This window comes from Capsicum annuum, chromosome 2, assembly GCF_002878395.1.
Source record: "Capsicum annuum cultivar UCD-10X-F1 chromosome 2, UCD10Xv1.1, whole genome shotgun sequence".
Lineage (NCBI taxonomy): Eukaryota > Viridiplantae > Streptophyta > Magnoliopsida > Solanales > Solanaceae > Capsicum > Capsicum annuum.
In genome coordinates this window covers 140,784,842-140,799,474 of record NC_061112.1, presented here as the reverse complement: position 1 = coordinate 140,799,474, position 14,633 = coordinate 140,784,842, and the positions used below count along the sequence as shown (strand labels likewise).

Sequence of the window (14,633 nt, the reverse complement as noted above, 5' to 3'; positions counted from 1 at the left end):
AATAAGAATATGACAACATGAAGATCTCCAAATTAACATTTTTAGTCAGAACTTGACATATCATAAACTTTATAAATTGAAAAATCAACATATGCATTATAAATCGAACATCATCTCTTAAACATCAATCTTCAGCCTTTGAAAGTTGGGTAATATATCATATTTTTTTAATCAATTTAGATGGTCAAACACTAACCATCATCTTAAGCCAGTAGAGAGGTAATACGACCCATAGTCCAATTGTCTTGCAAGGAAAAAAATAAAGGGATTAACTTTTGAATGATTGTTAAATATTTTAAGTATAGATATTAAATTGCCAAGGATCTATACATGGAAGTACAATGCTCATGCAAATACACATGTCAATGAGTCGATGAGAAGACTTGCCATTCCTTGAGAAAACTGACATCATGAAAAAGGACGAAACATCACAAAACACTCCAAATATAGTACATTAATATGTGACTCTAAATAAACAAACTATTTTAGAAAAAAGACCGTTATGTTATTATTCCGTTATGTTATCATTAATATACTAAGACTGTTCTGTTATCATTAAATTATATTTTTTTCATCTGAGAGAAAAACCCCAACATCATAACTTGAGTATGCAAAATGAAATGTTGAATTTAATGTTTAGGACTTTATTTCCAATAGTATTTACCTATTGTATTGCATTAACGCTGAAACTGATATGAACCACCAATCATGACGAACTATGTCATAATCTTCTTAAATTTTAAACTGACAGATCTTCAAATTTTTAAAATATTTTAATACCTTACTGTAACAAATAAACAAATGGCATAATGAGATAATCTTGTGATGAATAAATTATAGACAAACACTAAACTTAAATGTTATAGTATATAAGCATTTTTTAAATGGAGATAGGCATAGTTATATCCTCCATTCTTCAAAATACAGAAAACTGAGTCAGATTTGCAAAATTGTCACAATACAGACAATATTTTTCAACAACACAACATCCAGCTTGTGTTGTGGTGCACTATCTTAAATGCTTAAGTCAATATGATTTTTGAAGTAAATGAGAAAAAGTAATAAAATGAAATTATGTCAATTAAATAAATGTAGAATAATTGAAAATGCATCCTAAACACAAGAGCAAGACAATCATACGTATAAAAGTTTACATGAGCTCCTTTCAATTTAAAAACTTCTTCAAGTACCTTGAAATTGATTGGTCCAAAGAAAAAGACAATTAATCCTATCAAAGAACCTGAAAAATAACATGCACCTTTCATCACAGAACATATCCTTTTACATTTTATGGTAAAGCTAAAACGAAGAAAAGAGGATATTATGTTTGTTGAATTGATATTGAAGATGACATGATTTATATCATGTGAATGCTTATGAAAAATATTCCATGATAACCAATTCTAGATGAAGCCTACTACTGTAAGATATCTACTTTTTTGTGATGGAGATAACCGAAAGTCAGAAGCCAGAGGTTGAAAGAGTTGATATATTAAGTAATGATATTTTTATTTTCATTTCGTTTAGACAATTCTTTGATCAAGAAGGTGTTTCAGTAAGTTGATTGATTTTACCAAAATGTAGTGATGTTTGTACTGGAAAATGTGTGAATTCAATATGGAATTTTTAATCAGAAAATCTTAATTCCCAAACAAAAAATTAAAATCTGAAAGTTGGTAATTGTATTGGTAAATACATAAATTTAATATATGACACCCTATACAATTATGTACTGCGTATTAATTCATCAATGAATTATAGCAAAAGGTAATATAAAATACAGAAGAATATAGTAACTGAAATTTAAATTTGAATGATCAGGAAAAATTGTGTCACCTCTGACAAAAAATTAACAATGTATATAAGAAAATAAATTGATTATGCGCTCTCTAACCATGTAGTTCCACCCTATTTTCACCCACAATACAAAAACTTAAACAATTTAAAATGAATCAATTAAAACCTGAAGTGGTCTTCTAACTAAAAATGTGTTCTAGTGAAATGATTATAATATACAACACTTAGTCTGTTGAAAATGTTTTAACATTCGTATTCAATACAAATTCTTGTATCTCAATATTTCATTAACGATCAGTACAATATTTTTTGAATATAATAAATTTTTAAATGCTCCAACAAAGTGATAGTATACTTGCAAATGTTAATGCAATTATACATATCATCAACTTAATATAGATCTTTGCTAGTTCACTGATTCCATAACTATTTGAACGGCAAGGTGATTTCAGCTTTTCTAAACAATCTCGCCTTTAAGTACACATCCAAGATCAAATGCCAGCAGTATCTAAATGATAAAATAAGAGAGACACATATATTGAAAATCTATATATAATTATGCAAATAACACAATCATCTTCTAATGATCTTCCTCAATCTTTTTCATTGAACAATTGAGTATTTAATAATAGATGCACTTGGATAATTCATGGCTAATGTTTGAATTATCAACAAAGCCTGGAACAGGAATGTACAATGCACTATACCTAGTGTCTGGCATCAGTTGGGGATCTTAATTATTGTCTTCGACTACAGAATTTGAAAAAGCCTAACCAAGTTAGAGGCAGAGAACACAATTGGCCTTAGAGAGAGATCGGCTTCAAGTTTCTACTCTATTTTTTGTCTAAGATTTTGATCTTTTGAATTTGAACGTTTTAAGTTTCACACTAAAATCTCCGTCTTTATTCTCTCCAGTTACATTTGTCAAGAATTGAGAAAAAACTATTCACTCTTTCTAAATTGTCAGTTTTCATTCTCTTTAGTTTGATTTGAGCCTTTTAAACTCAAAAGGTGAGAAATAAAATTATGATATGATACAATAATAGTTTTTTCCAAAAACCCATTTATACACAATTTGAAAAAGAAGAAAACTTTACAAACCACAATTTTAAAATTTGCATCCTTATTCTGTTATGTCAAGTACTACTTAGAAAAAGGCCAAGTTATCCTAGCCGCAAACAGAAGAAAAGAGAATTACAGTCTTATTTTGATGAACAAAGATTAATCTAAATATGCAAAAAGATAGAACAAATAACAAAAAAATCGAGCAACTTACCTGAAAAATTGGAGCTTGTAAGGATGGTGGAAGAGGATTTACAAATGTAGGTGAAGGCAAGAAATCTTGAAGATGACAATTTTAAATGGCTGACCTTATAAATAGGCAAATGATCAGAGAAAGGGATTGTGAAAACTGAATTGGTTCGAGGCAGAGAGAAAGTCGAGAGTTTCTGTACAAAATTGATATCATGGATCGAGGAAACTGTATTTGCGAGAATAGAAACGTGGTGTTGAGGTGGGGTAATTTTATATTTTCCTACTTTGAATTTAAAAGCCTAATTCAAAAATATTTCACAGTAAAATATCTATAATATATTTACAAATATTCAACATGTACTTTTGTGGATAGTATTTATTGAGAATTATTTATTTACTTTATATATTGATCATTATTTTTCTACTGTATTTTATTTTTCAAATTATAATTACCTGAGATTATATCAATTTCCCTAGATGTAGATTTTTCAATATAACATTTTTATTAGTTTTCCTCTCTAGTATATTATTTGCATTTTGTGTAGTATTTTTAGGGTGCAGGAAAATTGAAGAACAAAAATAAGTGCTAGTGAATTGAGGTTGTGGGGATTAGGATGTATGGATTGTTAGTGTTTGAGTTATTAATTTTTTGAGTTTTTTTTTATATTTTTTATTTTATATATATTTTTTAATCCATTAGTAAAATAATAAATTGAAATAGTTACTTTACACATAACCACTACTCATTTCAAATTTGAGATACTAATTTGTAACCACTTCTTCATTGAAAATTATGGATGTGGAAATATTTATATTTTGTTTGATAATTATATTTAGGTTATTTAAATTTGATTTTGATCTTTTAATTGTTTTATGTTTTTACTTTTAAAAATAAAAAAAAATATTAAGTGGTTGTGTGGGATACGTGTCCGGAAAATGGGAACAGGAATTGTGACGTGCATTAGGAGGTTTTGTTAGATTTTTTCTTTTTTGGATTTTCTTATTTTTTTTTTAAAAAAAAGATATTTGAGTTTTTGATATTACAATCAGAAAAAAGAAAACACACGGCCCCTTCCTTGTTAATAGTAGATATAAAAATTGTTAATTCAATGAAAAATTATTTTTATGTTTAATAGTAGATATAAAAATATGTTAACTTCTAATAATTTAAAATGTTCTTTATAAATTTATTAAGTAATATGTGCACGTTTTTTCTTATGTTGTAACTTCCCAATTTTTTTTATTTAAAATAGAAAATATTTATTGTTTTTAATTTTACATTAGAAAAATGTAATAACTAACTTTACCTAACCTAACTAATTTATCCTAAAAAGTACCACATGACATTATCCTTTTAGCCACTCGGCATCTATCCATGCAAGACTTTCTTGCTATTTATAATATATAGATTTTTTTATTTATTTTTTATGTATGTGCATTTTCATGATTATATCGTGTGTATTTTAAAAATAAAACTTTCATCTTATTTAACTTTAATTTTTTTACATGTGTCTTCACATGATTATGCCGTGTGTTTTTTTAAAAAAATCTTACTACATCTTATTTAGTTTGAAATAAAAACTTCCAACTTAAGTTTGTTAAAGCAAAAAAAGATTTGTTGTTTATGTACTCATGATTCACCAGCTATGTTATCAGGTTTGTGTGGCATTTGCCCATGCATAACTTAAATTTGAAAAATTGATTGTATGAGTTTCCATTGCTTAATGACAATGAAAAATTATTTAGTAACCTCATACCCTTGTCTAATTCATGTTGCTTTACTTCTCGGCATAAGAAAGAACTAGCCAGGCTAATTGATCTCAAAGAACTAGCCATGCTAATTGATATAATACTGTATTACTAGGTCCTATTAGAGAAGACTTTGAACCTTGCATAATGCCTCACCTACTTCATGCACATGTTGCTAAAATTCTGCTTATTTAATCTCTTTAGGTGTTACTTGTGAAGTTTTAGCTTTCTTACCACTTGATACGTGTAATAACCTGTAATTGGAATGCGAAAATTAGTCTATATTTATCTATTGAAAATCTTAAAACTTACTTCATATATGACAATACATGACTATATTACTTTTCCTACTACTAGTTTAACCATATGGACGACTAAAGGATCGATATCACTAATATTAGATATATAACTAGGTTTGTTGCCCAACCATTTCCCATTTCCCATAGTAGATGTAATGCCTGATGAGTAAAGCTAGTTAAAAGTTCAACAACTAAATAGTAAAAAATAATAAATTGGTAGTTAATTAAATTTGTCTTTGACTGAAAAATTAGTTATAAGAGGCATAATTTGTGGGTTTGGGGGTAATTTTGTCCTTCTATAAATTTATCCCAAGGATAAATTATTGTGTGGATAACTTTTCCCAGTACTATTTATTAGTCCCGGAATAAGATATCCCGAATATTGCCAACCAAACATGTATTAAAAATTTTATTCCGAAATTATTTGCTTTAGCACCTCACAACAAACACCCCTTAAAACTATAGTTAATTAATATGTATCCTTTTTTGGATAAGGTTCTACCAAATTTAGTAAATTTAGATGGTAATCAAGGTCATTTCCAATTCATTCTTGACAATAGGGACGGCATTTGGCCAGCGCTTTTGTCCACCTTGAATAAATTCACTAGACAAATCAAGATCTTATGTTCTCAATGCATTTTATTGACCACTAAATCACTTCCTTAGGTGCTATTACAAGTTATAACCTGAAGTACGAGAAACCATTTTCAAAATTGAAATTTCCAACACAAATCCATATATGACTTTGACGTGGAATTTTTAACTTAAGTTGTTAATAGAACCTGAATCCGTTTGGTAGATAATTCAAAATTAATCAATTTATGTTTAGCAGAAAGGTTCAAACTGGTAGAATCTGTTAAAAATCTTTCCCAAGAATGTGCATGGTTTTGATTGCAAATATCACAAAAGAAATCATTAAACAGGGCTTTGGCAGAATAAAAGAGTTCTAAAACCACAAGAAGATATCATAAATAAAATATGATAATATAATATATAGTACAAATTACAAATGTGCAGTAATAACAATTGAAAAGGCTTTCAGTGCTTTTCTCCAGGTGCTGGAACCCATATAATGTACAATATTGGGACAAAAATGATACTGTACTGTATATAATGTATACATAAGCATATTTTGCTGCTATGACTTAGCTATTTAGCAATTGATCCTCTACCTCCCTTATGATGATCAAGCTCACTTGAATCACCGCTCGAAGAGGAAGGGTTGAGTCCATAGTCACTTGTCGCTCCATATTCACTGCTATTGAATTCTTCGGTTGATGTCATCATCATTTTCCTGAACTTTATCATGTCAGCATTGTATGCACCAGTATCGTAGGAATCAGAGCTCCCACTTGAGTCAAAAGCGCCTTGTTTTGCACCACCGTCCATATCTTCCAAAGATGAATCTCCGTCCAAGGCTTTCATTATCTGTTCATTAGAATATGCATCACTAACTGTCTCCAGAAAGTAGAAGAGAAAAGGAGCATGTCGAATGAATCTAATTGCAATTTGCAATGGTATAAGATTATGTGCAACGTAAACCACAAAACCATGGACTAACCAGATCTGACAGCTCTAATCTAGAGGACGACATACCTGACTCATCTTTGGACGTCTCTTAGCAGATTGGCGAGTGCTAGCAGCAGCACAGACTACTAGCCGATGCAGCTCATTTGGAACATTGTTTCCTTCAAGAGGAACACCTAACAATTCGTCATATTTTCCCTCTTGCAAGGCTGTTCTAAGAAGGGGCCTAGCCTGTTCATAGTCATGCATTAAGTTAATAAGGTATTGATATACAAGGTTTATAGCCTAAATACATGTTTAAAACAAGTCATCATCGATGGTAATAAAATGAGAGATGGAAACTTGAGATCAAGAGCGAACCCAGCCTACTAAACTGTCCTCCAACATATTGGTAGGATCAACGGGTCGCTTCCCAGTTATGAGTTCCAAAAGCACGACTCCAAATGAAAACACATCTGATTTGTCCGTTAGCTTGCCAGTTGATGCGTATTCAGGAGCCAAGTACCTGCAGGATATGACAAGGTAATTTTCCTACATAGTAATTCTCTGGCGATGTTCCCAACTTGCAGACTTTTTAAGGATATGATGTTTTTTTCATCACTGGGGCATAATTTCTTCCAGATGTTTGCATGGGAAGTTACTAAAATACATATCTGCCTTGCTTTAAATGTTTCGGGAAGTCTGGAAACATTTAAAGATAATGGATTAGCCACCTCTAAATATAAGAACTAACCTTCACCTAGTACTTCTTTTACCTCTCAAAGTAGAGAAATGCTATGCTTGACTCACCCGAAAGTTCCCATAACACGGGTGGAGACATGTGTAAAGTTGTCAGAAGAAAGCTTAGCCAATCCAAAATCTGCCACCTGAGAAACCAGAAACACTCTTATAAGTCCCAAGGTCAACATTATTATTAAGCAAAACTCCTAATGGAAGTGGAAATCTTACGTTGAAAACCAATCTCCCAAGTTTCCTTACATATCCAGAATACAAAAACACAAAAACACGAGACAAAAATGATTAGGAATATTTTTACCTTAGCTTCAAAGTTATCATCAAGTAGAATGTTTGCAGCCTTTACATCACGGTGGATAATTTTAGGATGGCCTGTTTATAGAAACAAGGGTTGAGAAAGAGAAAAAGAAACGGGGAGCAGTGTGGGAAGAAAATTGTCATACAATCTTCATGGAGGTAAGCTAATCCTTTGGCTGATCCCAACGCAATTTTAAGCCTTGTTCCCCAATCCATAACATGATGTCCCTTCCCTGCAATCAAATTTTATTTAAGCATTATCCTTGAGAGCATTTTCAACAGTTCAAATGGTTTTTAAAAGGATTTAACTCGTTAATACTTACAATGTAAAGAATTTTTATGCTATCGGGGTATTTTCTCGCTTGTAGTAGCACGTAACTGTCTTATTTTTCAGATTATTAATCTCACTTTTTATGAATAGTTACCTCTAGTTACATTTGTGTAATAATTCTATATACTAACTGGTGTATATAAACTCTTAGAAAGTCTTTCCACAATACAATTCTATACTCAATAATGACATCATTTTAAGTGGTGCAAGATGCATCATAAAAGGGAGTATTCAACGACAGAGGAAGTACCACGAAGATGGAATTCCAAGGTTTTGTTGGGCACATACTCATAGACCAACATTCGCTGGCTATCAGCAATGCAATATCCAACAAGAGAAACAAGGTGGCGATGATGAACTCTGCTAATGATATCAACCTCTGCCTGAAATTCTCGTTCACCTTGTCCACTGCCTGACTTCAAACTCTTGACAGCTACCACCGTTCCATCAGCCAAAACACCTTTATGTACATACCCAAAACCACCTTGGCCTAACACATTGGCCTTAGAAAATCCAGAAGTTGCTCTAGCTAGTTCCTCATAAGTGAACTGACTCTTGTAGAACCCACCAAGACTCGGAGATGGCACATGAGCTTGGCCATAGGGAGATGTCACATGAGCTTGGCCATAGGGAGATGGCACATGAGCTTGGCCATAGGGAGATGGCACAAGAGCTTGACCATAGGGAGTAGAGCCACTGTCGCTACTTGTATTAATTGTAGGAAGAACCTTAATAATGTGTTCCACAGGCTTAGGACCTTTGTAGTATGGATCAGTACCACCTGCACCTAAAAAACAAATTAGGATGGTGAAACCTCCTAAAATTTTTGAGTTTTTCATTAAAACAACAAATGTATACTTGAATAATTATGACAGAAATCAAATATGCCCTTTTGGCTACCAGTAACTTTAAGAAAATCTACTTATATACACTGACAAAGATATCTTCGCACCTAGTTTTTCCATGTTATCCTATAAACACCACTGTGTAAGCAACTTTATACTATGAGTGCATTTTCAAATTAAGCTTACTATTGACAATTGGTCTTGTTGCATGTCATCAGCTTGATGTAAAAAATTATGCAATGTCATTGCATGTAAGTTACACAGTTGCTTTTAAGTGACTTAATAATTCAAGTTTTTTCAATTTACAATATCAGGATATGCAATTTATACTTGAAACGAAATAAAGACTACAATTTTATCAACCTTTAGGCAGACGTCCAGGACCAGAAGTAGGATCGGTATAGTAGTGATCTTTCTTCTTCCTTCTCCAGAAAATTATGAAAACAACAATAAATGCAAAAACCAGCAATCCTGCCACTGCTACTCCAGCAATTATAACCATGTTAGATGAAACTGAATTAGATGATGGCGGGCTATTGCTTCCTCCTGAAGAACCATTTACGGGTTTCTCATGATTTTGTGGACCAATTGGTTTTTCTAAAGGTGGTGGTTTTTCTGCTGGTGGTGGTGGAGATAATTTGTTAGCGCGTGGTTCTGAGGAAACTGGGGGTGGCGGAGAAAATGTGGATGAGGTAGGACGAGGCGCCTGATCAGGTGCATTGGGTGATGGCGCAGGGGATTGTGGCGGAGGTGAGAATGCTGGTGGTGGTTGAGAATTTGTCGGTGGTGGTGATGATGGCGAGGGTGACGACGGAGGAGGAGAGTTATTTACTGCTGTTGGTGATGAAGGTGGAGGAGAATTTTGCGGTGGAGGAGAACTTTGTTGTGGAGGAGATTGTGGGGGTGGGGAGGTAGGGGGAGCTGGTGGAGGAGATTGTGGTGGTGATGGCGATGGTAAAGATGGAGAACTAGTGGGAGATGGGGGTCCTTTTGGAGGAGCCTGGGGAGTAGTGCCATTTTTATGGGACGGAGCAGTACCAGGAGGTGATTGCATTTTTGAACAACTGGTGATATTTCCGGCAGCCCCGGAAATTCAACCTCTCCTGTTAACTGCTCGTCTCAACAAATCTTCAATGCTCCTGTATTGCCATAAATGTTAAAAGGAAAAAAAAATGTCACCTTTATCATGGTTAAACAACATAACTGAAGATCCAATATAGAAAGAAAAAAAAAAAAAGCATCCTGATGCACTAAAACTCACGTTATACATGGGGTTAGGGAAGATCCTATATATTATCACACTATTACGTGATTGATTCTCTTTTTTTTTTTTTTTTTTCCATTAACATGATTCATGTTGTACCTGAAGATTAAAGGAATAACAAAAACACCAGAAAAGTTTAATGAGAAGAAATTTACCTGAAAGATGTATGAGAACGAAGTGTTCTCAAAGGGTAGAGAGAGAAATCTTAGCATTGTTATGTTCAAAAAAAGCCTACCCCCAAACTGTTGCCTCCTACAAAGGAGGACCCTTCTCTCTCTGTCCAATTTAATTTGCTTTTAAACATCTTATAAGACGGGGTGAGTTCTGTGTGTGTGGGCGGGGGGGGAACCCACCTCTTATTCAGGCCAAGATATTTAGTTTGTCAACAAGAATATTACGTGGTCTCTTTCTAGAGAACATGACAATTGTCACTAGAAAGAAATTTACACTCACAGAGTGTTTTTTAAAACTTGTAATTAAGTTGAACCAGGCAGTTACATTATCACTACACTTGAGTTCGTAAGTGGTACTATCCTGATTCCTGATATTTCATAGCGATTACTCGATCCAAAAGTTGATTTCTCTATTTCCCATTTATTCTAAGGAACTGTAAGTGTGTAAATGAGAAGAAATGGAAGAAATATTTTACTTTCATGTATTTGCTTTATGAAAATTCAAGGCAGTAATTGCGCGCGGGAACAAGCAAGAGAAGACAATCAGCTCATCTTCTATCACACCTGATATGGCTTTATAGCTCTTAAGTTGTAACATTCACATAGGAAGAAGTTGGTGCCAATTGAGAACATATGTACTAGTTTTGAACTGTAAGTAGTCGTAAAGTTTAATGTTGAAAGAAAGTCTCTGACTATTCAATTCAAACATTTGCACTTATTTGCGTAACAATGGAAAGAACAAGATTAAAACTAGTAGCAAGAAAGTAAAATGAACGTCCAAAATGAAACAATCATCAAGGGCAGTACTTATTCCCTGGATCCGTGTACCATAACGAGACTGTTTATGTAGGGTAAGAACCTCTTGTGAGTATCTACCCGTCCCAGACTCCAGAGTGTCTCAACCTTCTGCTCCCTTAGGTGATAAAAGTATATCATCTTGTCCTTGTGGATCACCACAGAATCAGTGTCAGTACAGGGTAGTACCTCACAACACTCATCCTTGGGTATCCACCAACCAAACGCTTGAGCATGAGACCTCTTTCTTCCAATATTTACACTACACTGCGCTTCAGGCTCATGTCCACACCTCCATAGATATCTATTACGAAAACATCTCCAGTGTCATTATAAGCAGTAACATAGCACACCTCATCTCCTATCTGCGTTAAGGCACCACGTTGCTCAGCTTGAATAACAGGTACATGAAGAACTGCTGGAATCTCATTTTTCACACTGAATGCTAGCACTTCATTTGATGATGTATTCCAGTAAGCCACCCCCTTCATATAAGATCCTCCTCCTTCAAGAATTTTATTTTCCAGCTCTCGACAGTCAGAAGGAGAGCACCTCCATGAGTCTGATTCAGAAGAGTAAATCTCAAAGCAGACAACTGGATGATCAAGAAGAGGAACTGCAGCTATCACGTGATAAAATGATTCAATATTAAACTCAGGATCAAATGCAAGAACTGCTGGATCAGATCCGTGGTAATATTGAGGAGGAGGCAGCTTTTTCCACTCTTTGGTTGCAGGATTGCAAACAAAATAACTGTCCTGCCCCTGACAAAGGAGCAATCCACTGCTAGAACTTAGTATTTCAACCTTCTCAGGCAAGAAACCAAGGGAAGGACTCGGGACTCCATTCGTGGAACGCTGCAAGGACAGAAATATAGGAGGATCACCTTGAATTCCCACTCCTTGATAAAAGTAGCCAGAAAGCTTCTGGAATGTGGAACTTTGATTGTATGCGAACAATGGACTAGCTATCCACTGATTCCATTCTTTGGACACTGCCCGAAACTTCATCAGTGATTTGGCGGGGAGGAAAGGCAGTACATGTCTCTTCGCTACATCTTTGATCTTCATGTCCTCTCTCAGTATGATGTCTACAGGAAATTCAGAAGCTTTGTTCCCTTCCTTCTTATAAGCTGCAGTCCTCAAGTCAAACTGTGCCAACTGCAATCAAAACCAAAAGACTTGTAAAAGATGTATAGTAATCAGAAGCAAGAGCAATATACTAACTATGCAAGCAATCTCGCACTAGTTAGGATGATCTATATGAATAATTTGTATCCACTCCACTTTTAGGCTGGGCATGTTGTTCACTCAGAAAGACTCATTTAAAAAGTAAACATTCACTAATGTCAAAAAAAAAAAAAATGTGAAGAGGAACAACAGAAGAATTAGGAGTAGAAAGCAAGATCTTATGAAGAAACTTCTCAGCGAAATAGGGAAGTACAGATTGCCCATGACATTGTGAAAATAAAAGGAGCAAGATGGATATCGGATTAGTACATTTGGCCCCAACTAGCTTGGAATTAAGATATAGTCATTGTTACAATTGTAATTTTAGGTAAGCCGGAATATTGCAGAATTGAGATCCGGCATCCGAGCACATGTATCATCAGTAGAACAAGGGAAAGAACTTATGAGGAATAACTTACACCACTACCGATTAGACACAAATTTTAATATGTCAGCCAATGTGGAAATGAACATAATAGAAATCTCCACTTAGAAACAAAAAACTTGAAACCCAAAGTATGGACCATGTTCAGTACAATTCATTCAATAACATTCAACAAGAAAATCAAAGGAGTTCAAGTTTTGTTCTTGGGATTCTTTTTTGTTGTAACCTTTATCCCGAAACAAGTAAAAGGGGCCATTACCGATTCGGACTACTTCAGTGCTCTCTTGATAGAATAGACGATGATCAATCACCGTTGAGATAATTAAAACCAAAAAACGAAAAAGGGGGGAAGAAAACTATACCGTGTTGATCCCATGACCCCGAGGTTTAACAGCAATGTAAACGTCAGAGGAGTCACAACAGTTGTTGTAGCCGTCTTCACAAGATTCCTCAGAGCGATCAATCACCGTTTCATTGTTCGACCATGCCATTTTTCTGCATTAAAATCTGGTCATAAACCCTCAAAATATCAACAACTATCAACAGTCAAAAGAATCCCCAGAAGGCCAGAAGATGGAGTAATCAGAGAATATAATATCACTTAGAAAAAAGAAGGAAACAGTATATTACTAGTAACTGATAAACAAAGATATGGAAAAATAAATCCCTGTATCACCTATTAGCAGCCTTGGGTTTCAAGAAATTTCACTATACTGAAAATCAGAAAATCGCCAAAAATGTATTAGAAAAACATTGGTCAAATGGATATAATAAAAGAAAAAGAATCAAAAGGCGATGAAATAAGTCAATCTCAGATAAATTGAGAACAGAGCATCATATCAGAGACTTCAGTAAAATTCCATGATCAATAATATGATTCTTGATCAACTATGACACAACAAGCCACACATAATCTAAATGTAGTTACATAAAACAATAGATTCAAAGAAGTAAAGAAATCAAAAACACATTCCCAAAAATTATAGTAACATAATTCAGAGACCTTTCTTTTTCTTCGTGATAAAAATGATCAACAATTGTAAAACTGAAAATCTGGTGTTTTTTGTTCTTCTTCTTTTTCTTTCATTCATAAACAGAACATCACAACAACAACAACAACAGCGACATGTTATTATCAGTGGTAAGCAAAAGAAGAATAAAGAATTTACAGAGTGCAATGCACGAAGATTCTGTAGTGTAAAGTTGCCGGAAAATAAAGAAAGAGTCGCCGTAAAACCCTAACGACGATGGAGAGGAGAAAAAAACTATGTGGAGAGCGGAGAATTCAAAACTGAAGGGAATGGGAATGGGAATGGGAATGGGAGTTATAGTTAGACAAGGACAGTATCTTTGGATTTAACCAAAAACTTTATAGAGGGAGGATATACTTGACATGTCATGGCCTTAACCCCCTCATTTTATTTTGTTTTATTACGAAAAAAACAACGTTTTCATTTCAAACTATACCCAAAAAATCTAAACTACACCTAAACTATACTAGTGACCTATTACACAACTTAACTATAAAAAAGTGATACTTTTTACACTCTGTTAGACATTACACTACTTGCATGTGATGTGGTGTTTTACACGCGCTGCCACGTCAGCACTACATCAGCGCAATCCGAAAAAATAATAAATTTATTATTTTCATAAATTCTTCTATTTTCTTTTAAATTTAATTTATTTTTTCTTCAATGCCCAAAACGTCTATTGTTATGAGGTCAATTTTTTTTTCTTCAATGTCCAAATCCTCCTTGATATTTCAGCTTAACAATTGAAATGTACATCATCAACATTGATGACAAAGTAAAGTGGAAGAAGCATAATGAATTTACCAATTAACAAAATAGCCATGGTGATTTAGATAAACGGAAAACTTCAAGAATTTCGGTAAAGAGTAGCTATTATTAGTTAGTGAAGAATTCCGGCAAATAGTAGCTATTATTAGTT

At 33.8% G+C, this 14,633-nt stretch overlaps 2 protein-coding genes across 5 annotated transcripts; both read right to left on the bottom strand.

The window, feature by feature from the left end:
• Positions 1–6,043: 6,043 nt before the first annotated feature.
• Positions 6,044–10,401, bottom strand: LOC107861329 (proline-rich receptor-like protein kinase PERK1). Of its 2 annotated transcripts, none has more exons than XM_016706672.2 (9): positions 10,254–10,401; positions 9,198–9,973; positions 8,240–8,776; positions 7,805–7,891; positions 7,663–7,733; positions 7,416–7,492; positions 6,987–7,131; positions 6,696–6,857; positions 6,044–6,527 (listed from the first exon to the last, which is right to left on the bottom strand). In XM_016706672.2, exons 2-9 carry the CDS (start codon positions 9,886–9,888, stop codon positions 6,249–6,251), a joined length of 2,049 nt encoding a protein of 682 aa, XP_016562158.1. In that variant the 5' UTR covers positions 9,889–9,973; positions 10,254–10,401; the 3' UTR covers positions 6,044–6,248. The 2 variants fall into 2 exon arrangements, with proteins under 2 accessions (XP_016562158.1, XP_016562157.1); XM_016706671.2 differs by having other exon boundaries at positions 8,240–8,770.
• Positions 10,402–10,888: 487 nt separating this feature from the next.
• LOC107859948 (F-box protein At5g49610) lies at positions 10,889–14,080 on the bottom strand. Of its 3 annotated transcripts, XM_016705117.2 has the most exons (4): positions 13,850–14,019; positions 13,357–13,393; positions 13,043–13,175; positions 10,889–12,226 (listed from the first exon to the last, which is right to left on the bottom strand). In XM_016705117.2, the coding sequence occupies exons 3-4, from the start codon at positions 13,169–13,171 to the stop codon at positions 11,324–11,326; spliced, it is 1,032 nt and encodes a 343-aa protein (XP_016560603.1). In that variant the 5' UTR covers positions 13,172–13,175; positions 13,357–13,393; positions 13,850–14,019; the 3' UTR covers positions 10,889–11,323. The 3 variants fall into 3 exon arrangements, with proteins under 3 accessions (XP_016560603.1, XP_016560600.1, XP_016560602.1); XM_016705114.2 differs by lacking the exon at positions 13,357–13,393 and having other exon boundaries at positions 13,850–14,080; XM_016705116.2 differs by lacking the exon at positions 13,357–13,393 and having other exon boundaries at positions 13,684–14,019.
• Between the last annotated feature and the right edge of the window lie 553 nt (positions 14,081–14,633).